Below are 25004 nucleotides of genomic sequence, written 5' to 3' on the forward strand. Positions count from 1 at the left end.
ATCCGTGTTTGTTTCAGCGCAGGAGCTGCACCTCTGGCCAGCCCAGAGAGTCACTGCATTGAGTTCCTGCTCCTGGGCGGATGGGATCACCTGACACAGCACAGAGAGGGAAATGTGGCTAAGAGAACTGTGCGATTTTCCATTCATTCCAATTATTGGACAGAGAGTCACGCAGGCTCCGTTACAGGAGTGTGATTTTACTCTACGCCCGGTGCCCAGGCAAGCCAACGTGCAACACGGGGCAAATCTACCCCCATTCATCTCCTGGACCTTACAGGGGCATAAGAGTTAAATGTATCAAAACTGGATTTTGAAAGCAAGGATTTATCGCACATTTGGACACATTCAAACTCTGGGTTTGTGTTGGATGAGGGCGTGAGTTGGCACCACTCTACGTTTGGAGATATTTATAGCCAGCGAGGTTACTGAGACAAGGAGGAGCATTTTACTATATTCACAGAGCACAACACACACAGCTCCTAACATGGCAGGCAGCTCTGTCGGAAGCCTCTGGAAACTGCCTGGTTCTGTTTATTATTAACTCTGCAGTTGCAGTACACAATACGTCCACATCCACAGTGTGGAGCTACAAACATTACAAGCTTACAGACATTACACTTCTCCCTCCTTAATGAAGAAGTTATTATAACAAGCATCATGCATTTCATGTTTATACATAACACAGGATATAAACTTTTTTTTTCCATATTTACAAATTTAACTTTACCACTTGTTTTCTGTTTCGAAGAGGATACCTTCGCTCTCGAACAAAACCTTCCAAATCTGGTGTTGATTTCACACTCATTCAAGGCTCATCCTGAGGAACGTTTTCCTCCACGGAATTTCTTTGATTTTCATTTGAACTCGCTCTAACGTCAGGCTCTTTGTTTTCCTGATTCGGACTCAGACTTTCATTCTGATTCTCTCCTGGATTTGTTTCCAGTACATTGGATTTAGGATTTGCTACTGGTATATCAAAACTATCTGATGAGTCAGAAATAATTGAATCATTCCCACCTTCAACTCCTTCCATGTCTGTAGGTAAAATATGATCAATATGAACAAACTTAACCTGTCCATTATCAAACATCTTTACCAAATATGTGCGAGAATGCGAGAACCACATATCTTCACCACGCTTCCTGGTAACCACTTTAACCATTTATGGTGATGGTTCTTCACTCTCACCTTCTGGTTTAATTTCACACTTTTCTCTTTTACTCTACCTCTATCATGATCCTCTTTCTGTCTTAATTGTGTCTCTTCTACGGAATGTGCCAAATTTGGTTTTAACAACGAGAATCTGGTTTGTGGCTGTCGTTTGAGAAACAACTCTGCTGGTGTTCTACCAGTAGTTGTATGAGGAGTATTTCGATATGTAATCAAAAAATTAGCCAATTTGTGAACCAATGACAACTGTCGTTTCCTTGGATTTGGATCTAACATTTGTTTTATGAGAGCACGTTTTACAATTTGTACAGTGCGCTCTGCTGCACCATTCGAAGCAGGGTGGTATGGTGGAACCTTGGTATGTTTTACACCATTTTTGCTCGTGAATTGTGCAAATTCTTCTGAACGAAATTGTGGTCCATTATCCAAAACAATTTCTTCAGGGAGGCCAAATGAAAAAAATAATTTTCGCAAAATGTCCAATATTTTACTTGTTGTTATTTTTCGCATTGGAAACACCTCAACCCACTTTGAATGGCTATCAATCACAATGAACAATTGTTGTCCTTCTAACTCAACAAAATCAATACGTAGCCTTTGCCACACCCTGGGAGGCCATTTCCATGGCTGTAATGGTACTGGTGGTGGTTGCTTGCTTACCGATTGACATGTCGTACACTGACTCACGATGTACTCTATATCTTTATCAAGACCTGGCCACCATACATAACTGCGTGCAAAACTCTTGGTCAAGCACATTCCCAGGTGCTGGTCATGGAGGTCTCCTAATAATTTGGACCTGAATTTATTTGGTATAACCACGCTTACACCCCACATGATAAAATCTTTATCAACTGATAATTCATTCCTACGAATGAAGAATGGATGTGTATCTTTGTCTGTTACCTGGTTTGGCCATCCATTTGCAATATACTCATACACCTTTGACATCACTGGGTCACATTTGGTTGCTCTACCAATCTCTTCAGCTATGACTGGCAGTTCATCAATGTATGAAAAATAAAACACTTCTTCCCTATCGGGTGTAACTTGTGATGGGGAAGGCAATCTAGACATTGCATCAGCATTACTGTGATCAGCTGATCATCTGTATTCAATATCATATGTATATGCTGACAAAATCAAAGCCCTTCTCTGCTTTGGGCTGCAACTAATGTTGGAACTGGGGACTTTGGATGGAGGATTGCTGTTAGGGGCTTATGGTCCATAACAATGGTAAACTTACGACCATACAAGTATTTGTGAAACTTCTTGACCCCAAAAATTAATGCCAAAGCTTCCCTTTCAATTTGCACATAATTACTCTCACTGGCACTGAGAGTGCGTGAAGCAAAAGCAATTGGTCTCTCCTCCCCACTACGTGATTTATGAGAGATCACTGCCCCAACTCCATACGGAGAGGCATCACATGCTAGCTTAATCTCCTTAGATATGTCATAGTGAACTAACATGGTGCTCTCTACCAATTTGCTTTTACACTCCTTGAATGCTGTATCGCATTCTTTTGACCACTTCCAATGGACCTGCTTTTTCAAAAGTTCATTCAGTGGATGTAATACTGTAGCCAAATTTGGTAGGAACTTCCCATAATAGTTCAAAAGACCCAAGAATGAATGAAGTTCAGTGACATTCCTGGGAGTGGGTGCATTTCTAATTGCATCCAATTTTTCCATGGTTGGATGTAAACCATCTTTGTCTACTCTGTACCCTAAGTACTCCACTGAGTTTTTAAATAACTCACACTTATGAGCAGACACTCGTACTCTGTGCTTCTCTAGCTGTTTGAGGACTTCATTCAATATGTTATTATGAATTTGCCTATTTGGTGCTGAAATTAGTATGTCATCCAAATACATACTACCCCTTCAATACCTTGAAAAATCTGGTTCATCACCCCTTGGAATATGGCAGGGGCGGAAGACACTCCAAACGGTAGCCTATTAAATTGATATAGGCCTAGCTGAGTATTTATAGTCAAACATGACTTGGACTCCTCATCTAGTTCAAGCTGTAAGTAGGCATTCTTAAGATCCAGTTTTGAGAAGATCTGACCACCTGTCAGTGTTGTGAACAAATCTTCTATATTCGGCAATGTATTGGGGACATTACCCTCTAGAACCTGGTTTACGGTTACTTTACAATCACCACACAATCTTACCTTACCATCGGACTTAGGTACAATAACAATGGGTGTAGCCCAATTACATTGATCTATCTTACAAATAATGTTCTGAGTCTCTAATCTTTGAGTTCTTGATCAACTTTCTCCTTGAGTGCATATTGTACGGAACGTGGCTTGAAGTAAACCGATCTAGCGTCCTTCTGTACCCTGAAGCCTTGAAGCCTTGGATCGGACTGCCCGTTTCGCAGAACACCTTCGGATACATCTTGATAACCTCATCCGTTGATGAAAATCTTGCTTCCACACAGAAAATCTTACTCCAATCCAGCTTCAATAAGCTCTTCCTAGTAAGGCAGACATGTATCCTTTCCCGACTATTCGAGGCAAGTTCTGAAATTGATCTTTATATTTCACCGGTACGGTGATACGACCTACCAAAGGAATTTTCTCTCCCGAGTAGCCTCGCAGCTCTATCTTGGATTTCTCCAGTTGGAAATCACGCAATTTGTCGAGGTACAGCGACTCCGGTACTACATTCACGGATGCACCCGTGTCAAATTTCCATTGGTATCTTGAATCACGCAACATCTATGTGGATTTTGAGCCTTTCCGAATCGCTGTCCGTTAACCTTGTACTCCTGATGACGTGTAACTCTAACATTTTCTTGTCCTGTTGTTGTTCTTCCATGCTATGTAGTCTCTTGGGATTTCTACTCATAGCTTTGAACGCTAGACTCATAGCTTTGGAAGCTGGTTTATCTTTGCAAGTTGCCCAGTCTTTCTGCAGAACAAACACTCTACCTTCACGTATGGACAACTTTGAGCAATGTGTTGTCCCAGGCACCTTTCGCACGACTTTGACGCTCTATTAGAATTTCCAGTTTCTGAAACTTTGGGCCCCCACCATCTTTTACTTTAAACCTGCAGGTGATTTACCTCAGTTGACTGACGACCGTAATCATTGTTTAATTCTCGGGAATATTGTTCGGCCATGCCCATCGACCTCGCTGTCTGACAAGCAATTTCAAAAGTCGAGTCATCCATCGTCAATAACTTCCTTCTGATCACATCATTTTTCACCCCACAAACAAAACGATCCCGTAATGCTCGGTTTTGAAAGTTTCCAAAATTGCAGTGCATCGATAGCTTTTTTAATGCTACAATGTAATCACTGATACTTCCATCAGCCTTTTGATTCCGAATCCTGAAATGATAGCTTTCAGCAATTTCTAACGGTTTGGGGTTATAGTACTGCTCCAGCTTCGTTAAAATCTCTTGAAGCGTTGTGTCCTTTGGCTCGTCAGGCACAAGCAGATTTACAAGGGTTTCATACAATGCCGGACCCGCCTCCGATAAGAAGATCGCTTTCTTACTTTCCAACACAGCCCGGTTCTGGACTGCATTGTCTGGAACTTCAATTCTGTTATTTGCAGTGAAATACATTTCTAGTCGATCCACATATGCTTTAAAACGTTCCCGTCATGTCTATATTCCCCCAAATGTCCAATTACACCTGCCATTTTAATCTCTAGCTGTTCACACCATGTGCTGTATTTTACCTCGGATTTTGTAACTTTTTTCCAAAGATAGAAACTTCCAAAGTCTCTCTGTCGGCTGGCTGAATCCTTCCCCAACAAAACTTAAGCTTTAAATCATCCAAAAAATCCCATCTCATCGCCAAATGTGGTATATTCACAGAGCACAGCACACACAGCTCCTAACATGGCAGGCAGCTCTGTCGGAAGCCTCCGGAAACTGCCTGGTTCTGTTTATTATTAACTCTGCAGCTGCAGTACACAATACGTCCACATCCACAGTTTGGAGCTACAAACATTACAAGCTTACAGACATTACAGCCGCCAAGTGGGAAACGGGCAAATTTGGTTCGGCCGCCCGTTTGTAGCCCGCCCGGTTTTGCTCTCCATTGGGATTGGAAGCACATATCTGAGGGAGATGGTATAAAGAACAGTATCCACACAGTCTATGCAAAATCGAAGCATGTCCTGTTTGCTTTCCATTGAATTATCTTAGATCTCTCCCTTGCTCGCTCAAATTCTGGTTCGGTTCACCAAGAGCAAGTTCATACCAATTGATCTAGTGAAGAGGTTCGGACCAGGACTCACGACAGGCCAGGCGCTGTGCACTGACTTATTGCGACAGGCAGCTGGGGCTCAATGCATAAGAACATAAGAACATAAGAATTAGGAACAGCAGTAGGCCATCTAGCCCCTCAAGCCTGCTCCGCCATTCAACAAGATCATGACTGATCAGCGGAGCAATGCTGAAGCTGCTTTCAAAGTGTCATCATAGGCGGTCCCTCGAACGAGGATGACTTGCTTCCATGAGTTCACAGATGTTTCAATGAAGGACCCGATGTTCCAGTCCTGAACTCCAATTGAGGGGGTGGAAGATGCCTGTGCGTGGATTTTTTTAACGTGTGGTGACCGTTGCACACCAGCCACCACACGGGCTTGACAGAACTAGGCCTTTATCCAGTGGCGAGGGTTGAACCAGGACGACTGGAGACCAGCTCTGCTGCACGGACCTAGTGCGCGCACATATCGCACAGTGTGGGCTGGGCCCGTGCTGTCCCTGGGCCCTCGACTCTTCTGGGCCCCGCGCCCTCATCTGTCGCACCTCCGCCACGATCTCTCGCCGCTCCTCCGCCACAAACATTCACCGCATCTCGCCACAAACACTGGCCGCTCATCCGCCCCGACCTTCCCACTTCTCTGTACCTGGGCCCTGCCGATGTTCCTGCCCGCGCTCCAAAACGGTGAGCAGGGTTTTGATGACGTCACCCAGTCGCCCATCTCAAAATCGTCGCACACTTGGAGCAGCTCGCGCTGGAGGTTGAAGGGGTATGCCACTCCAGCTCTTTTACAGCCCGACCTGCGGAGCTGTTCTCTCGCCATCACTTTCAAAGTGTACAACGGCGCTGAATAGGCCCCGTCTGAAGCTGCTTCCAACATTACTGACGCAGAACCATCAGTTGAATACAGCATCGAGAATTAATCCCGAGGTCTCAGGTGTGAAATTTAAATTCTTCGAAAAGAAGCCTCTTTGCTGGAGTAAAATCTCACATCAAGTAAACAGCAATACTATTCGAGGCAGAGTTCAATCACACTGGTCATAAAAATAATTGCTAATCTATACAATTAATCGTTTTGTGTCTGTCGGTTAAATAGCGCCTGACTGATAATTTTCTCAAATTTCACGGTTCTGGCAACTTTCTTTGTCAACCAATGGTGTGAGATGTGACAGAGCCCAAGCACTAATGGACAAAGACACATTGCACAGGAACAGGAGGAGGCCACTCAGCCCCTCGAGCCAGTTCCGCCATACAATGAGATGGTGGCTGATCTGTACCTTAACCGCATCTACCCTACTTGGTTCTGCAACCTCCAACAAAAATCGATCCATCGCAGTTTTGAAATTTACAATTGACCCTCAGCCTCAAGAGCTCTTTTTTTTTTGCGGTGGGTTGGGGGTGAGTTTCAGATTTTTGTTGTTTGGCATCGACTAAAACGTAAGAATGTAAGAATTAGGTGCAGGAGTAGGCCATTCGGCCCCTCGAACCTGCTCCACCATGCAACAAGATCATGGCTGATCATTAACCTTACTTTCACGCATTATCTCCAAACCCCTTGATTCCATTAGCATCCAAAAATCTATCGATCTCAGATACTCAAAGACTCCGCACCCACAGCCTTCTGGGGTAGAGTGTTCCAAAGATTCACAATCCTCTGAGTGAAGAAATTCCTCCTCATCTCAGTCTTAAATGGCCGACCCCTTATCCTGAGACTATGCCCCCTAGTTCTAGACTCTCCAGCCCGGGGAAACAACCTCTCAGCATCTACCCTGTCAATCCCCCTCGGACAAAAACTCCGAACTGTATTTATTTCACCAGTCCTTTGGCCCAGGAAGCACATTGTGTATCAAGGGAAGGGGGTGAAGGAGAAGGCTGCACAACCCACGCTGAGTCAGCTGCTGGTGAAGTAGGACGAGAGCAAGGCCCGCAGGGGTGGGGGAGTGGGGCAGTCGGTAGGCAGTGAGACACTTGGGCAGCAGAAGCACGGATAGGCAAACGGACCCCCTTGAGTGGGTCTGGAACCTAGAGGAAGAGAGAGACCCTGTTCTGAGGGGAAGGGTATTTCTGGCTGTGCTAGGACTGAAAAGTGCAGTCACTATTTGGGCTTAATGAGGCCTTATTATTATAGAACCATAGAAATTTACAGAACGGAAGGAGGCCATTTCGGCCCATCGTGTCCACACCGACCGACAAAGAGCTAGCCAGCCTAATCCCACTTTCCAGCTCGAGGTCCGTAGCCCTGTAGGTTATGGCACTTCATGTGCACATCCAAATATTTTTTAAATGTGGTGAGGGTTTCTGCCTCTACCACCCTTTCAGGCAGTGAGTTCCAGACCCCCATCACCCTCTGAAGCAATTTCCCCTCATATCTCCTTTAAACTTCCCCCCAATTACTTTAAATCTATGACCTCTGGTTGTTGACCCCTCCACCAAGGGAAACAGGTCCTTCCTATCCACTCCATCCAGGCCCCTCATAATTTTATACACCTCAATCAGATCTCCCCTCAGCCTCCTCTGTTCCAAAGAAAACAGACCCAGCCTATCCAATCTTTCCTCATAGCCAAAATTCTCCAGTCCAAGCAACATCCTCGTAAATCTCCTCTGCGCCCTTTCCAGTGCAACCACATATTTCCTGTAATGTGGTGACCAGAACTGCACGCAGTACTCCAGCTGCGGACTAACCAGTGTTTTATACAGTTCACGCATAACCTCCTTGCTCTTGTATTCCATGTCTCGACTAATAAAGGCAAGTATTTCATATGGCTTCTTAACCACCTTATCTACCTGGCCTGCTGCCTTTCGGGATCTGTGGATCTGCACTCCACTGCATAAACTCTAACTCACTGCGTGAGGGAATTCAACAGGACTGCACGCGGCTGAGAGCAGAAGTTAGGGGAAGGAGAGCAGAGACTAAACCACAGCGTTACCTTAAATCCAACACAACTCTGCCTAAATCATTAAACATTGCAGTTGGGGTCTGTCCTGCTGCTAAACACCCTCCCTCCCCCGACACTGTATGATTAGAAAAGAGCCCTTGTGGAGAAACAGTAAGGCCCTCATTCCGTCAGGCCACATTAAGGTCTCTCTGTTTACTGCATGAACACCTGTTGAGAGAATACATCACGATCGTGGACCATGTCCAACTTAAGGACAAATCTCTGTGAATTATGGCTGTAAGTACAAGAGCTTGTACACCCCATTAGTCAGATCTTTCTCCGAGATGTTTGATTTATAATTCATATGTTGTTGTTTCTCTTCACCAGACTGTCTCCCCTCCCGCCAGTTTTCCGGCTACCATCTTAAAAACTTCTCTTGCAGAAAAAGATAATTTACAGACACAAAAGGGGATGTGGCGAGAATGTGGAGCAGTGGAGGCGAACAGCATCGCATTCAAGGGGAAGCTCGCCAAGTACACGAGGGAGACAGGAGAAAGAAAGAAAGAAAGAAAGAAAGAAAGAAAGAAAGAAAGAAAGAAAGAAAGAAAGAAAGAAAGAAAGAAAGAAAGAAAGAAAGAAAGGGAAGGAAAGAAAGACAGACTTGCATTTATATAGCGCCTTTCACATCCATTGGACATCTCAAAGCGCTTTACAGCCAACGAAGTACTTTGGAGCAGAAGGGCAAAAGCTCGCTTGATCTTGATTTTCAGGATGAATACAGACCGTGAAAGCAGGTCCTCACGATCCACCTGACCTTTTGTAGTCACTGATGTAATGTAGGAAACGCAGCAGTCAATTTGCGCATGGCAAGCACTCCCTCAGTACTACCCCTCTGACAGTGCAGCACTCCCTCAGTACTACCCCTCCGACAGTGCGGCACTCCCTCAGTATTACCCCTCCGACAGTGCGGCACTCCCTCAGCACTGCCCCTCCGACAGTGCAGCACTCCCTCAGTACTGCCCCTCCGACAGTGTGGCACTCCCTCAGCACTGCTCCTCCGACAGTGCGGCACTCCCTCAGCACTGCCCCTCCGACAGTGCGGCACTCCCTCAGCAATGCACGGGAGTGTCAGCCTGGATTTTTGCACCCAAGCCTCTGGAGTGGGACTTGAACCCACAAGCTTCTGACTCAGATAGAAGGTTATGCTGATGTGTTTAGATGAAATGGGGTTGTCGGAGGCTGGTGTGGAGCATAAACACTGGCATAGACCTGTTGGGCCAAATGGCCTGTTTCTACGCTGTAAATACAGTGTAATACTTTGAGCGTAATATCACGGAGAAAGGATGAAACTTTAGCTTCAGAACTCCACATATAAATGCTAAATATTAGTTTGTAATACAAGTTCAGCCCTGCTCGCATCAGTGTGACTAAAATCAATAAGTAATTATTTGAATTGCTTGCAAGCTCTGGATTTGAAAATGACTTTATATTTTGTGGTCTTTGTGTGGAGTCACCGAGCTAAGATCTCCTCCGATCGATGCTGAAATGTGCTCAGAATATTTCTCTCCAGGTTGAGATGCCTCAGTTGCTTTGACTCCTCCAAGCCGTATCGCCACGGTGGGGATTTTCAAAATGGCAGTCACTCTCTCCTCGAGTGTGGCAGGAGATGACTTGTGTAGCCTCTCATCATAGGCAGTCCCTCGAAATCGAGGAAGACTTGCTTCCACTTTAAAAGTGAGTTCTTTGGTGACTGTACAGTCCAATATGGGAATTACAGTCTCTGTCACAAGTGAGACAGACAGTGGTTGAAGGAAAGGGTTGGGTGGGGAGTCTGGTTTGCCGCACGCTCCTTCCGCTGCCTGCGCTTGCTTTCTGCATGCTCTCGGCGACGAGACTCGAGGTGCTCAGCGCCCTCCCCGATGCTCTTCCTCCACTAAGGGTGGTCTTTAGCCAGGGACTCCCAGGTGGCGGTGGGGATGTTGCACTTTATCAAAGAGGCTTTGAGGGTGTCCTTGAAACGTTTCCTCTGCCCACCTTTGGCTCGTCTGCCGTGTAGGAGTTCCGAGTCGAGCGCTTGCTTTGGGAGTCTTGTGTTGGGCACGTGGACAATGAGGCCTGTCCAACGGAGCTGGTCGAGTGTGGTCTAAGTAGAGTTTAGTTCACTTTTTATGCTGTTTGGACTCTTTGTTATCGGCCGGAAAAAATCTTTTACGAAAAAGTCACTATTTTGTCACTAAACACTATGGCCTAGAAATTGGGTAGGGGCGGTAATGCTCGCGAGGCATAAGATTTGCGCCAGGCGCAGAATTCTCGCCTCTCGCGATAAATTGGGGTTACCGCCCCGGAAAGGAAGTGGAGCGCTAAATCAAGCGCTTCCTTCTTGGGGCAGGAACGGAGCGGGATACACGGCTCAGCAATGCCACACACTGGGTCGAGTAGCGCTGCCGCGTACGAGAGGCAATGCACTGAATTAAAGGGACGGGTCCAAGCTCTACATACAAGGACCCCACCTACCTGGACCACCGGGGGGGTGCCGCACGATCAGCAGAGTGACGGGCTGAGCCATCGCGGCACCAACCCGCGGCCAAAGCGTCACCGGAGCGGGAAGCAAAACATAGAAACATAGAAACATAGAAAATAGGTGCAGGAGTAGGCCATTCGGCCCTTCTAGCCTGCACCGCCATTCAATGAGTTCATGGCTGAACATTCAACTTCAGTACCCCATTCCTGCTTTCTCGCCATACCCCTTGATCCCCCTAGCAGTAAGGACCTCATCTAACTCCTTTTTGAATATATTTTTTTCCTGCAGCAGACAGACACCTCCCCTTTAAATTTCGCCCCGGTAGCGGCCGGCCGGCCCGGTATGCGTCCCCCGAAACTGTCGCCGTCATCGCCCGGCGCAGGTTCAGGGGGCGAAACCCAATTTAGGGTTCGGGGCACTAACGGGGCGACACGCGCGGCGATGACGTCACAATCTCCGGGTGCAGGAGAGCGGGGCGCAATGCCGCTGAACTCACGGCGTATTTAGCGGGATTCGTTAGCGCCGCCACGCGCAGTCGTTTGCACCCCGTTAGCGAGAGGCACAAGTGCACCCAATTTCTCCCCCTCAATCCTGATTGAAGGGGTGGGGAATAAGGTTCAACATTCTAGTGGAACGCATTCTTGGAGGTCGTGCCACATGGCTGCCCTCCTGCCTCCAATAGCCCAACAGAGTTATTTTTCCCACAAGTTCCAATATTTCTACAACTAATAAACAAAACACATCGGCCCTGAAATTCCGATGTCCCGGATCTGTACGAAGTGTCTACGGACCCGGGAAGGCATCGGAAAAGCCGGTTTTCGGCGCGCAATGCGCATGCGCTGAAAACTGGCTTTTCCGATCTGTCAAGTTTCTGGCTTGACAGATCTCGCGCATATCGGGAGCGAGGACACTTGCAGGGCAAGATCTCCGATATTTACGCATATCTTGTCCTGCAAATGCCTTTTAAAATCTTACATCTGAAAAAGCCGGCGTATAGCCTGCTTTTACAGGCGTGAGTATAAAAACATAGAAAAAACATGGTTAAAATTAAAAAATTTTAAAACACATTTATGTTAAAATCCTGCTCACTCAGATAATTTAATTTTAAACCATAACCCTAACTTTTTTTAAAAATCGGGAATTTTTTTTAATTTAAAAAACATGTGTAACGTTTTTAATTTCTATAAGTTTATTGTATGAGATGTTTTTTAAATGTTTTGTGTAGTGTTTGTGCGTTTTAGGGATTTTCTCATTCACAGTATAGGAGGTTCGTAACTTACAAAACTCCTCTTACAATGAATGAGAAAATACTTACCTGTGATTGGGTGTCCAGGCCCACGTGACTCCTGCTGACGTCCCGACGTGCACGTGCTGCGCGTCGTTGGGAGAGGAGGCCTGTGGATCGGGAGTTCCAGCGGGCACAGCAGCTTCAGGTAAGTGCGCAGTTTATTTCTATTTTTTCAGGATTTACCCGTGGGAAGCCCTCCTCGGAATTTCAGGGCCATCATTTTTGTAATGCCCCTACGATTTTTCTCCTGGTTGGTTCCAATGAGGCAAATACCAACGGCACCAGCAGAACTGGCACAATCAGCCAAGTGGCCTCCTTTCTGTCCCAACATTTTCTGTACACAGTGGATATTAAACCAGGGATAATCTGGCCTGAAGGATTGACTTTCACAGTGGTCAATGCGTTTACCGGGTAAGCAATTAGGACAGGTTCACACTTCCATTTCCAGCGAGCCCATCACACAGATTTACTGAAGTACTGTGCGTGTTGATTGTATGCCCGTTGTCCAGTCCGACCTCTCCAAAGCACAGAGGCCAAGGTCAATAGTACAGTGGCGGTAGAGTTTCCAAGTGCCGTTGGACATAGTCCTGGAGGTTTTCCCGCCTTTAACTACCCTCCGCCCAGTCAAACAGACTCTCCTCCATCTCCAACATGTTTATAACTAATAAACAAAAGTCTTCAAAGAAAATGAAAGGAACACATTTTTTTTTTAAATGCACTCCCGGAGATACACGCAGCAGTGTCCAAGTGATTAGATTTATAGAATCATGGAATCGTAAATTGGCCCATCGAGCTTGTGCCGGCTCTTTGAATGAGCTATCCAGTTAGTCCCACTCCCCCGCTCTTTCTCCACAGCACTGACAATTTTTCCTTTTCAAGTATTTATCCAATGCCCTTTTGAAAGCTTTTAATTGAATCCGCTTCCCTTTCAGATAGCGCATTCCCGATCGGAACAACTCGCTGCGTAAAAACATTCTCCTCATCCCACCTCTGATTCTTTTGTCAATAACTTTAAAGCTGTGTCCCTTCCACCACTGGAAACAGTTTCTGTCTATCTGCTCTATCAAAACCATTTATAATTTTGAACGCCTCCATTAAATCTTCTCTTAACCTACTCTGCTCGAAGGAGAACACCCCCAGCTTCTCTCGTCTCTCCACCAAACTGAAGACCCCCATCCCTGGTGCCATTCCGGTAAATCTACTTTGCACCCTCTCCAAGGACTTGGATTCATCTTTAATTCCTGGAGAGTCCAAGTCAATCCTGGAGGATTGGTAACCCTGAGTGGCAGTGGGAGTCAAGATGCTAAAGCCAGACTTATGCCTGGTAATTATGTGGCCCAAATGTAACCTGCCACTTGGACTGATAAGTGACAGGTTACATTTGCGCACAAGTGCCAGGCAATGACCATCTCCAACAAACGAGAATCTAACCACCGCCCCTTGTTATTCAAAGGCATTACCATCGTCGAATCCCCCACCATCAACATCCTGGGAGTCACCATTGACCAGAAACTTAACTGTACCAGCCACATAAATACTGCGGCAACAAGAGCGGGTCAGAGGCTGGGCATTCTGTGGTGAGTGTCTCATCTCCTGACTCCCCAAAGCCTTTCCATCATCTACAAGGCACAAGTCAGGAGTGTGATGGAATACTCTCCACTTGCCTGGATGAGTGCAGCTCCAACAACACTCAAGAAGCTTGGCACCATCCAGGACAAAGCAGCCCGCTTGATTGGCACCCCATCCACCAGCTTCAACATTCACTCCCTCCACCACCGGCGCACCGTGGCTGCAGTGTGCACCATCTACAAGATGCACTGCAGCAACTCGCCAAGGCTTCTTCGGCAGCACCTCCCAAACCCGCGACCTCTACCACCTAGAAGGACAAGGGCAGCAGGCGCATGGGAACACCACCACCTCCACGTTCCCCTCCAAGTCACACACCATCCTGACTTGGAAATATCTCGGCCGTTCCCTCATCGTCACTAGGTTAAAATCCTGGAACTCCCTCCCTAACAGCACTGTGGGAGCACCTTCACCACACGGACTGCAGCAGTTCAAGAAGGCAGCTCACCATCAACTCATTTAAGGAGGGATATACTTGGATTGGAGGCAGTTCAGAGAAAGTTCATGACGTTGATTCTTGAGATGAAGTGGTTGTCTTATGAAGAAGGGTTGAGCAGGTTGGGCCTATGCTCATTAGAAGAATGAGAGGTGATCTTGTTGAAATGTATAAGATTCTGGGGTGGCTTGACAGGGTAGATGCTGAGATGCTGAGGATGTTTCCCCTCGTGGGGGAATCTAGAACTAGGGACCATAGTTTCAGAATAAGGCGTCGCCCATTTTAAACGGAGATGAAAAGGAATTTCTTCTCTCAGTGGGTGGTGAATCTTTGGAATTCTCTGCCCCAGAGAGCTGTGGAGGCTGGGTCATTGAATATACTTAAGGTGGAGACAGACAGGTATTTAAACGATAAGGGAGTGAAGGGTTATTGGGAGCGGGCAGGGAAGCGGAGTTGAGGCCAGGATCAGATCAGCCATGATCTTATTGAATGGTGGAGCAGGCTCGAGGGGCAAAATGGTCTACTCCTGCTCCTATTTCTTATGTTCTAATGTTCTCAAGGACAATTAGGGATGGGCAATAAATGCTGGCTTTGCCAGCGATGCCCAAATCGTGGAACGAATAGAAAGAATGATGTCAACAGCGTGGCCCAGGCCCTTACCGGAAACAGAGAGACGGGCTCCGTTGCTCTGCCGGGTTTCTCCGCTGTATTTATGTCGGGTGATACACCTGTATGTAGACAGCGCGTCCTCCTTTTGTACATCTGATATGTACAAGGCTCCATATGAAGTGATGCGGAATCTGCTCCCTAGAGACAAAGAGAAAAAAAAAATTCATTCAGCATCTTGTCAGCATTCAATGTCAATCAGCTACTGTGCGGAGCAGAGTTCTAATAGCCATTCCACAGATGGTCTCTGACAATAGGATGAGACATCATTTCAGCAACAGTTGAAGTGGTCATCACTCTATAATTTGTATAGTGGAAATCAGCAGCACAGAGAAAATGATGAGGGGCCTGGACAAAGTATACCATTCAGATCTCTTGACGGCTGAGCCAATTTATCCTGTAAGTAAAAGAAAGAACTTGCATTTAGGACAGCGCCTTTCGTGACCTTGGGATGACCCAAAGAGCTTCACAGCCAACGAAGTACTTCTGAAGTGTAGTCACTGCTGTAATGTGGGAAACACGACAGCCAAATATGCACCAGCTCCCACACACAGCAATGAGATGATGGCCAGATAATCTGATAATGGCCAGATAATCCGTTCTTTTAGTGATGTAGATTGGGGGATAAATATTTGCCAGGACACAGGGGAGAACTCCCCTGATCTTTGAATAGGGCTATGGGATCTTTTATGTCCACTGAGCGAGTAGACAAGGGTCTCCGTTTAACGTCTCATGGCAAATGACATTTGACTTGACTTCCATTAATTCTACAGTTATCCAAACAGGACCAAGCTAAATAAATTAAATAATTGGTCTCCCTGGGATATATATTTAGCATCCATGGAATCCACCTGAGAGAGCAGACGCGGCCTCGGTTTAAAGTCTCATCCAAAAGATGGCACCTCCGACAGTGCAGCACTCCCTCAGCTCTGCACTGGAGATTTATATGCTCAAGTCTCTGGGGTAGGACTTGAACCCACAACCTTCTGATACAGAGGCAAGTGGGCTACCCACTGAGCCATTGGCTGATACAACAGGTGGTCAGTCAGTCAGAGAGTTAGGTGCAGAATAAAGCCCTCAGCTCCAATAGCATCCCTCAGCAGAGCAGCCTTTCTGCATCAGTGTCATTTCTGCCTCTCTCACCAGCCAACCCGCTGACCTCTCTCTCTCAGTGAAAGCGTCAATTTGCAACCATTAGTGGGGAATTATGGACAGTAATTTGCCCATCAGACACAGAAGTGAAAGTGCTCCAAACTCATTTCAGCCAACCGCACATTAGAAAAAAGAAACCGGCATCTCGAATGTCTACGTTAGATTTGAGTTCAAGTCCCAAAGGTGCAAGAACTGTGCACCTTGTCACTGGCTCAGGGCGCCCTTTAATTCAGGGGCAACTCTGTCAAGAAAGCATATTAATACTCAGCATTCCTGTCATGCCTCTGCCAAGATACATTTTCCTGCCCTTATCATTAAGGATATGATGAGATGAATTTTAACACAGTTTGAGGCCCGCGATGACAAGATAAACTGCTTGGGCTTCAATCCAGTAACTTCAAATGTCACCAGCACCCCTCAATTTTACTGCAGCCTCATTATACACATTGGCAATGGCACGTCCCTATACACAGGGCATGTCACATCTGTAAGCCACGCAGACAAACAAATCCTGATGTAGCTGCCATTACAACCACGGGGTTTGATCATGAAAGCTCCTAATCCCTCGTCTAGCAGCGGACCAGAATAACACTGCTCCCACGAGCGCCCTCTGTAACTTTAGCAGAGTAACACGGGCTACAGGGTTTAAAAAAAAATGTGTTCACGAGATGTAGGTGGCACTGGCAAGGCCAGCATTTATTGCCCGTCCTTAATTGCCCTCGAGAAGGTGGTGGTGAGCTGCCTTCTTGAACTCTGTTCTTTGTAGTGGTTGTGGTACAACAGAATGGCTTGTGAGGCCAGTTCAGAGGGCAGTTAAGAGTCTACCACATTGCTGTGGATCTGGAGTCACATATAGGCCAGACCGGGTAAGGACAATGGAGTTCCTTCCCCGAAGGATATTAGTGAACCAGTTGGGGTTTTTACCACAATCCGGTAGTTTCATGGTCACCAGTACTGATACTGACTTTTTATTCCTGATTACAGGTGTTTTGAGGAGAATTCTTTTCACCCAGAGGGTGGTGGGGGTCTGGAACTCACTGCCTGAAAGGGTGGGAGAGGCAGAAATCTTCAGAGCATTTAAAAAGTACTTGGATGTGCAGTTGAAGTGCCGTAACCGACAGGGCTACGGACCTAGAGCTGGAAAGTGGGATTAAGCTGGATAGCTCTTTGCGGCCGGCACAGACACAATGGGCCAAATGGCCTCCTTCCGTGCTGTAAATTTCTATGATTCTATTCTGTCATTAACTGAATTTAAATTCCGCAGCTGCCGTGGTGGGATTTGAACTCATGTACGCCTTATCATTAGTCCAGGTCTCTGCATTGCTTGTCTAGTAATATATGGGCCCAAGTTTCAACTGGAGCTCCCCTGTGGGCGATCAAGGGTACATCACAAGAGGGGATTCAAGTAACATCGATAAACCATCCACTTTTCACTATTTGAGCACTTCCATCTTTGTCTGTATTGGATGCAGCAATTTCAGTTTTGAAATAGTGAACACTGTACAAAAAACTTTCTCGGCAGCAAGTGAAAATTCTGGGATAAATCCGATTACTTGGATATTTTTGCCACGACATCATGTGAAATCCACCGGACTCCCAACAAGATTTTGCAAACAAGGGTTATAGGATCTCACATCTGCCTCATATAGATGCAAGCAGGGAAGTGGAACTGAGTCCATGATCAGATCAGCCATGATCTTATTGAATGGTGGAGCAGGCTCGAGGGGCCAAATGGCCGACTCCTGCTCCTATTTCTTATGTTCTTAGGTAGATCTAGAAAACCTTAAAAGGACAAGGTAAATTATATTCACCAGAATGTTATCAGGGCTAAAATAGTTACATTATGAGGACAGGTTGCACAGACTAGGCTTCTATTCCCTTGAGTTTAGAAGATTGAGGGGTGCTCATTGAGGTGTTGAAGTTAATTAAAGGTTAAATAGATATAAACTATTTCCTCTGGTGGGGGAGTCCAGAATCAGGGGGCATAATCTTAACGTTAGAACTAGACTTTCAGAAGTGATGTCAGACCCCAAAAAGCTATTGAAGCTGGGGGATCAATTGAAAAAAATCAGAGCTGAGATTGATTGGTTTTTGTTTGGCAAGAACTTTAAGGGTTCCGGAACCAAGGCGGGTAGATGGAGCTAAGATATAGATCAGCCTTGATCTAATTGAATGGTGAAACAGACTGGAGGGGCTGAATGGCCTCCTCCTTTTGCTATGTCCGTATGTAAATCCGATAGCAATCACAACCTGCCTTATGGAACAGTACAGAATTTGCTCCCAAACTCTCAGGGCAATGCGTTCAATCTCACTAGTGTAACGTATGCACCTGTGAATATGCTCACAGGTTTGTAGAGCTGTTGTAATGTTTATTTTGTTCCCCCCCCCCCAAAAAGAGTTGTAGAGCTGTTGCAAAAGGGCACCTGAAAAGTTTTTGGAGTGTTCCCCCCGTCCCCCTTTAATGAGGGGGCACTTGGATTAACTGTTTATTTATTTGCAACAAAAGAGTTGTAGAGCTGTTGCATACAAAAATAGTTGTAGTGCTATTGCATTGAGAGTGGCTCAGCCAGTCATGTGATGTTCACAAGACTCAATATAACCCCAGCCAGTTGGGTTCGGGGGATCCACGATGAGGTATGCAGTTGTGAGCCTGGTGTATGAACTGGTAATGTGTCGTGTGATTGTAAAACCTTTGTTAATAAACCAACTAGTTCTTAACAGCAATGTGTTGCTATGAATTCTTAAGCAAAGAACCCAGGAAGCAAATACATTGCAACTAAATTTTCAGTCAGAGAATTTGATGGCAGGCACTTTGCTCTTTAAGGTCCTCTCAGATTAATAAAGTATTCCAGTTTTCTAAGCCTTGCAGTTCGCGTTATTTTGGAGCCGCCCCTAATTTTGCTTTTTTTTTTGCATCTCCGCCACGAAAAGCCAAGAGGACGATGAAGATAATTTGCCGCACAAAACAGTAACCGCAGCATGTGAGCGGACCCAGCACATATTGTTGCAGCATTTAACATAACTAGTTATAATGTATTGTACATCTGCAAACCAAATTGTTTCAGATACGAAATACGCCTGCCCCTGGGTTAATGCCAGAGCACAGACAGTGCATCAGGTGCAATCACAGTGCCGCGGTGAGTAAATTGTATCTTCAACTCCCAGCTCCCTGCAGAATGTCAGGAGCTGCCATCGGCCAAGGGTCAGTCAACGCCAGAGCTGCTCTCGCAACACGGGCAGCCGCCTTCTTCCCAGGGCTTCGGCGCACGCTTCGCCCAGCCCACAATCACGTACTGCTCCTTCCACCAACATTTCCTGATGTTGTACTTCTTGTTCTTCTTTGTCAGGCAACAAAGGCTCCTTGAAAAGGCCTAACGTGTAATATAACCGAGCGGGGGAAATCAGTGGGATTAGGTTAATCCCTCCAAGGAGCTGCTGCCAATATCAATTTTGCATGCGTGATGTGAATCACTCTGGTCTTTTTTTTAAAAAAGTGTGTATGAGTGAGAAAGAAAGGGAGACTTGGATTTATATAGCACCTTTCACGACTACCGGTCATCTCAAAGCGCTTTACAGCCAATGAAGTACTTTTGGAGTGCAGTCACTGTTGTAATGCGATAAACGCAGCGGCCAATTTGCGCACAGCAAGCTCCGACAAACAGCAATGTGATAATGACCAAATAATCTGTTTTTTGGTTTTTTTTGATTGAGGGATAAATATTGGCCAGGACACCGGAGATAACTCCCCTGCTCTTCTTCGAAATATTGACATGGGACTTTTTACATCCAGCTGAGAGAGCAGACGGGGCCTCAGTTCAACGTCTCATCCCAAACACGGCACCTCCGACAGTGCAGCGCTCCCTCAGCGCTGCACCAGAGTGTTAGCCTAGACTTTTTTGTGCTCATGTCCCTGGAATAGTCATTATCACATTGCTGTTTGTGAGAGCTTGCTATGCACAAGTTGGCTGCCAGTGGTCGTGAAAGGTGCGATACAAATGCAAGTCTTTCTTTATTTCTATTTGGAAGAAGAGGAGGGGAGTTATCCCCAGTGTCCTGGCCAATATTTATCCCTCAATCAACATCACAAAAACAGATCATCTGGTTATTATCACGTTGCTGTTTGTGGGAGCTTGCTGTGCGCAAATTGGCTGCCGCGTTTCCCACAGTACAACAGCGACTACACTTTAAAAAGCACTTTCGTGACTGTAAAGCACTTTGCGAAGGTCCTGAGGCCGTGAGAGGCGCTATATAAATGCATTTCTTTCTTTCTTTGTAAGGGGTGGGGGAGCAGGTGCGGGGGGGGAAATCAAATAATTTCTGGAGCTCTTCATCCGCACTGTGGCCGGGACACCTCAGTCAGACTGTCCCTCGGCAGGTGCCCGCGATGTGATTGTCACTGACCACTGGAATGCAAGGTCTACCCACTGACCCTGTGAACTTTGTTATGTTGATTGAGGGATAAATATTGGCCCAGGACACTCGGATAACTCCCCTGCTCTTCTTCAAAATAGTGCCATGGGATCGTTTACGTCCACCTGAGAGGGCAGAAGGGACCTCGGTTTAACGTCTCATTCGAAAGACGGCACCTCCGACAGTGCAGCCCTCCCTCAGCACTGCACCGGGAGTGTCAACCGAGACTTTTTTGTGCTCAAGTCCCTGGAGGCCCTGTCGGGGGAGGAGTGAATCCTGGCACGTACGCCATAGGACACCACTTTCTGCATGACCCTAATCTAAAAATAACCCCATAGAAATGGCATCACTGCAAAGTTCTCGATTCTATTGGCCTACTAACCTCGCTTCTTTGCTGCGCACACGGGTTTCTTTTAAAACCCCCTCGTCTGTGAATTATAATCGCTCAACCATTGGTGGCCATGCCTTCCGTTGCCTGGGCCCCAAGCTCTGGAACTCCCTGCCTAAACCCCTCCATCTCTCTACCTCTCTTTCCTCCTTCAAGACACTCCTTAAAACCTACCTCTTTGACCAAGCCTTTGGTCACCTGTGTTAATTTCTACTTATAATTCATTGTGCTTGACTCTTGACTGCCCTCTGAAATGGCGGTCCACCTCCACCCCAAGGGTAAATAGTGACTGGCAATAAGGGCTGGCCTAGCTAGCAATGAATGAATTACTATTGGCAACGGCACGAATGGAAACCAGTCGACAAAAGGGAAAAACACGGATTCTATTCTGCTGCCACTCCATCCGTGAGAAGGGGGATGAATTCAAATGGTTTAGCGTCCAAGCCATGGTGAAGCGGATCATCAAAGGGAATGAGAGCGAGCGAGAGAGAGAGAGAGAGAAATCCGAGCAGAGAGAGAGAGAGATTTGGTGGACATCTTCGAATAAACTCAAAGGGATGGCGAATCATTTATTTATGACAACGATACACCACAGGCTTGTGAGTAATTGCTGTGTGATCTCTTTCCGGAAGCAGAATATTGTGGTGTCTAATACAATTACTCAAGGCTGCGGAAGGGGCGAGAGCAGAGGCAACGAGTGGGAGACAAGGAATCTTTGTTTAAAACGGTAAAATGAATGAGAAAGAGAGAGAACAAAGAAGTGGGTTGATTCCCTCTGGTTGCTGTGTGTAGCAACATCGTAAATAGACCTAGAAAGGCTCCTCTGATGGGATTTTTTTTTTTAAAGTGAATTCATAAGCGGGTTCCAAATGGAAGGCATTTATAATTTTGTTAGCAGCGCCTACCAGCTGAAATCCCTGGCTGCACACAGTAACATCGGGAGCTTGCCCTCACGTGAGAAAGAAGCACCCAGTCAGTCAAGTGACAGCTGGACTCCTTCAGGAGAGAAATATCAACGGCGCATTAAATGCACCTTTCTTTCTGTCATGGGCTTCCTCCCATTTCCTCGCATCACGGAGGCGACCAGCAAGAAAGGAGACTTGAGAACAAACCTCGGGTATAACTTGATGCTGGCCACAATGGCTGGTTGCCTGTGTTCGAATAGCTTTGATAGTGGGGGGGGAGGGGAGTGATTTTAAACCTAATCCTCCCCCACCCCACCCCCAACCCCGACGTGGGAACTGACAGGATCTGTTCTGGCCAATATTTATCCCTGAAACAACATAACATTATCTGGTCATTCTCACGTTGCTGTTTATGGGAGCTTGCTGTGCGCAAATTGGCTTCTGCGTTTCCCACATTACAACAGTGACTACACTCCAAAGGTACTTCATTGGCTGTGAAGAACTTTGGGACATCCGGTGGGTCTTGAAAGGCACTATATAAATGCAAGTCTTTCTTTCACAGGGCTGGTATAGGTACGGTGGGCCTCCTTCTGTATTGTATTCTTCTATGATCCTATAATTGCTGGTTGATGGGACAATTTGAAACATTACACAAGTGTAGGAAGATACTTAAATTGGGGTTAATGCACAATTATTGGTACAAAGTAAACGTAAGCGTCATCACTCATCCAGCCCGCGTTACACTTGCAAATGTTTGATGCTGACGTTGGGTGTCAAAAATTGGAAGTATTTGAAGGGTTGTGTAGCTGAGGAGGGTTTAATACAGGAGTTTGGAATTAAGCTGGCCTTGCTGTGGAACCCCAGGACAATTGGTAGCCATTAACAATGACGCGGTGGTGACTGGACATATATAAATGCAAGTCTTTCTTTTTATTTCAGCACAATTTCAAAAATATTCGCTTTGCAATATTTATTTTTCATCAGTACAGGTATTATGTCATTTCTTTTTTAATTGCTATTTTTAAAAATTATTGGTACATAAATAATTGAACATAAATATATGCATCAGGTTCAGTCAATTTACACAGTGTTCATTCGGTTGTGAAAAGATTGCAATGACAATGATCCTTAGCTGTGCCCTTTCCCCAACATCTTTTACACGGTTAATGGTACTGATTAAAGCTTGACTTGTAATTCTATGCCGCCTCCCTATGCATAAATATCACCCCATGGCAGTGTGATATCACAGGGCAAGTGGAACTGAACTGAGCAGGAATGGAAATCTTAGTGTGAGAATATCAGGGTAGAGCTAGATTGAATTCCTGTCAAACTAAAGGCTGCTTCACACAGAGGACAGAAATGGTTTGTACACAACTTCAAGTGTGAGTGGATCTCTTGGGATCCTTTACATTGGTTTATGCCGCTTGCATGCAAGATCAATTTTAAAGCACTTTTACCCTGACATTGAGTGTGGGGTTGGGGGCAGGTGGAAGGTAGAATTTCAGTGAAGTTCCCCTGCAATTTCAGTGGATCAGTAGGACCGCTAAAAAAGACTTGCATTTATATAGCGCCTTTCACGACCGCCGGACGTCTCAAAGCGCTTTACAGCCAATGAAGTATTTTTGTAGTATAGTCACTGGTGTAATGTGGGAAATGCAGCAGCCAATTTGCGCACAGCAAGCTCCCACACACAGCAATGTGATAATGACCAGATAATCTGTTTTTGTTATGTTGATTGAGGGATAAATATTGGCCATGACACCGGGGAGAACTCTTTAGCGCTTCTTCGAGATAGAGCCATGGGATCTTTTACGTCCACCCGAGAGAGCAGACGGGACCTCGGTTTAACGTCTCATTCAAAGACTCCGACAGTGCAGCGCTCCCTCAGCACTGCACTGGGAGTGGCAGCCTAGATTTATTGCGCTCAAGTTCCTGGAGTGGGACCTGAACCCCACAACCTTGTAACTCAGAGGCGCGTGTGCTGCCCACTGAGCCAGGGCTCTGCAAAGCATCAGGACGCTGGCCCTGGTCCATGTCTCACGGGAGATAACCAACTATTGCCGCTCTCCTGTATTTACACTGCAACTTGGAGCCTGCCTCAATGCGGGCCGCCAACGTTCACACTCAGCTTTGTCCAGCAGGCAGCAAGTGCAAATGGCCAATACCAATTCGCTGATCTCCCCTATGCGAGAGCATGAAGGCAAATAAATAAAACATCTTGAGTGACGCCATTAGGGGCAGGTTCACTGATAAAGATTTGGTGACATTGAGCGACGGTGAGCTGGTTTTTCGTGTGGCAGCCGTGCTCACACCGGGACATGCAATTGCATCATGAATGGAGGTCATCGAGGCGCCAAACCGGTCTAGCATGTTTACAAAGGGAGCACCAATTAGTGGTGGAAGGGCAATAGATAAAGTGCAACATCCCCACCGACACCTGGGAGTCCCTGGCCAGAGACTGCCCTGAGTGGAGGAACAGCATCGGGGAGGGCGCTGAGCACCCCGAGTCTCGTCGCCGAGAGCGTGCAGAAAACAAGCACAGGCAGCGGAAGGAGCGTGAGGCAAACCCGTCCCACCCTCCCTTACCCTCAACCACTGTCTGTCCCACCTGACAGAGACTGTAATTCCCCTATTGGACTGTTCAGTCACCTGAGAGACTTTTAGAGTGGGAGCAAGTCTTCCTCGATTCCGAGAAACTGCCTATGATGATGGTGGAAGAACAATTCAATGTGTACTTATGGTTTGATCGTGCCAATGACTGAAACCGATGACCTTTGGACTCAGAACCTCACCAAACTAACTTTGCAGGTGGTGACGATACCCCTTTAGGATGTTTGAATCTGGATTCTGGTGTCCAAATAGATATGCTGATCATAATTCTAACCTGCATGCCCAATAGCATTTGGGCAACAGTAGCACAGTGGGCATGTTACCAGACGAGCGTTCCAGAGGCCTGGACTAATGATCCCGAAGACATGAGTTCAAGTCCTGTCATGGCAACTAGGGAATTTAAATTTAGTTAACTAACGAGAATACAAAGCTAATGTCAGTAATGGTGATCATGTAACCATGGGATTGGCGTAAAAATTCATCTGGTTCACTAATGTCCTTTAGGTACCCGGCCTGGCCTATATGCCCTCGGGCAGGAAGTCTTATCTTGCAGCTGTTATCGCCCCCAAGCTGGCACAGTCGGCATCTTTGCCCCCAGTGTGTGCACTATATGCAGTTTTTCTTTGAAGCGGTCTTTTCGTGTCTGAGTTAAATGCTGCGCTCAGGACACTGAAGTGTCGTGCCCGAAAGTAGTCAGCTGACACTGCCGCGACGCTGCCTC

The 25004-nt window shown here is 46.3% G+C and overlaps 1 protein-coding gene across 1 annotated transcript in view; it reads right to left on the reverse strand.

Moving 5' to 3' along the window:
• Nucleotides 1-25004, reverse strand: part of dscaml1 (Down syndrome cell adhesion molecule like 1) — a 618289-nt gene that overhangs the window by 268747 nt on the left and 324538 nt on the right. The window contains exon 3 of the mRNA XM_070893140.1: nucleotides 14813-14955. Coding sequence (XP_070749241.1) covers nucleotides 14813-14955 — 143 coding nt within the window. The remainder of the gene's footprint in view (nucleotides 1-14812; nucleotides 14956-25004) is intronic.

This window comes from Pristiophorus japonicus, chromosome 11 (genome assembly GCF_044704955.1).
Source record: "Pristiophorus japonicus isolate sPriJap1 chromosome 11, sPriJap1.hap1, whole genome shotgun sequence".
Classification (NCBI taxonomy): domain Eukaryota; kingdom Metazoa; phylum Chordata; class Chondrichthyes; family Pristiophoridae; genus Pristiophorus; species Pristiophorus japonicus.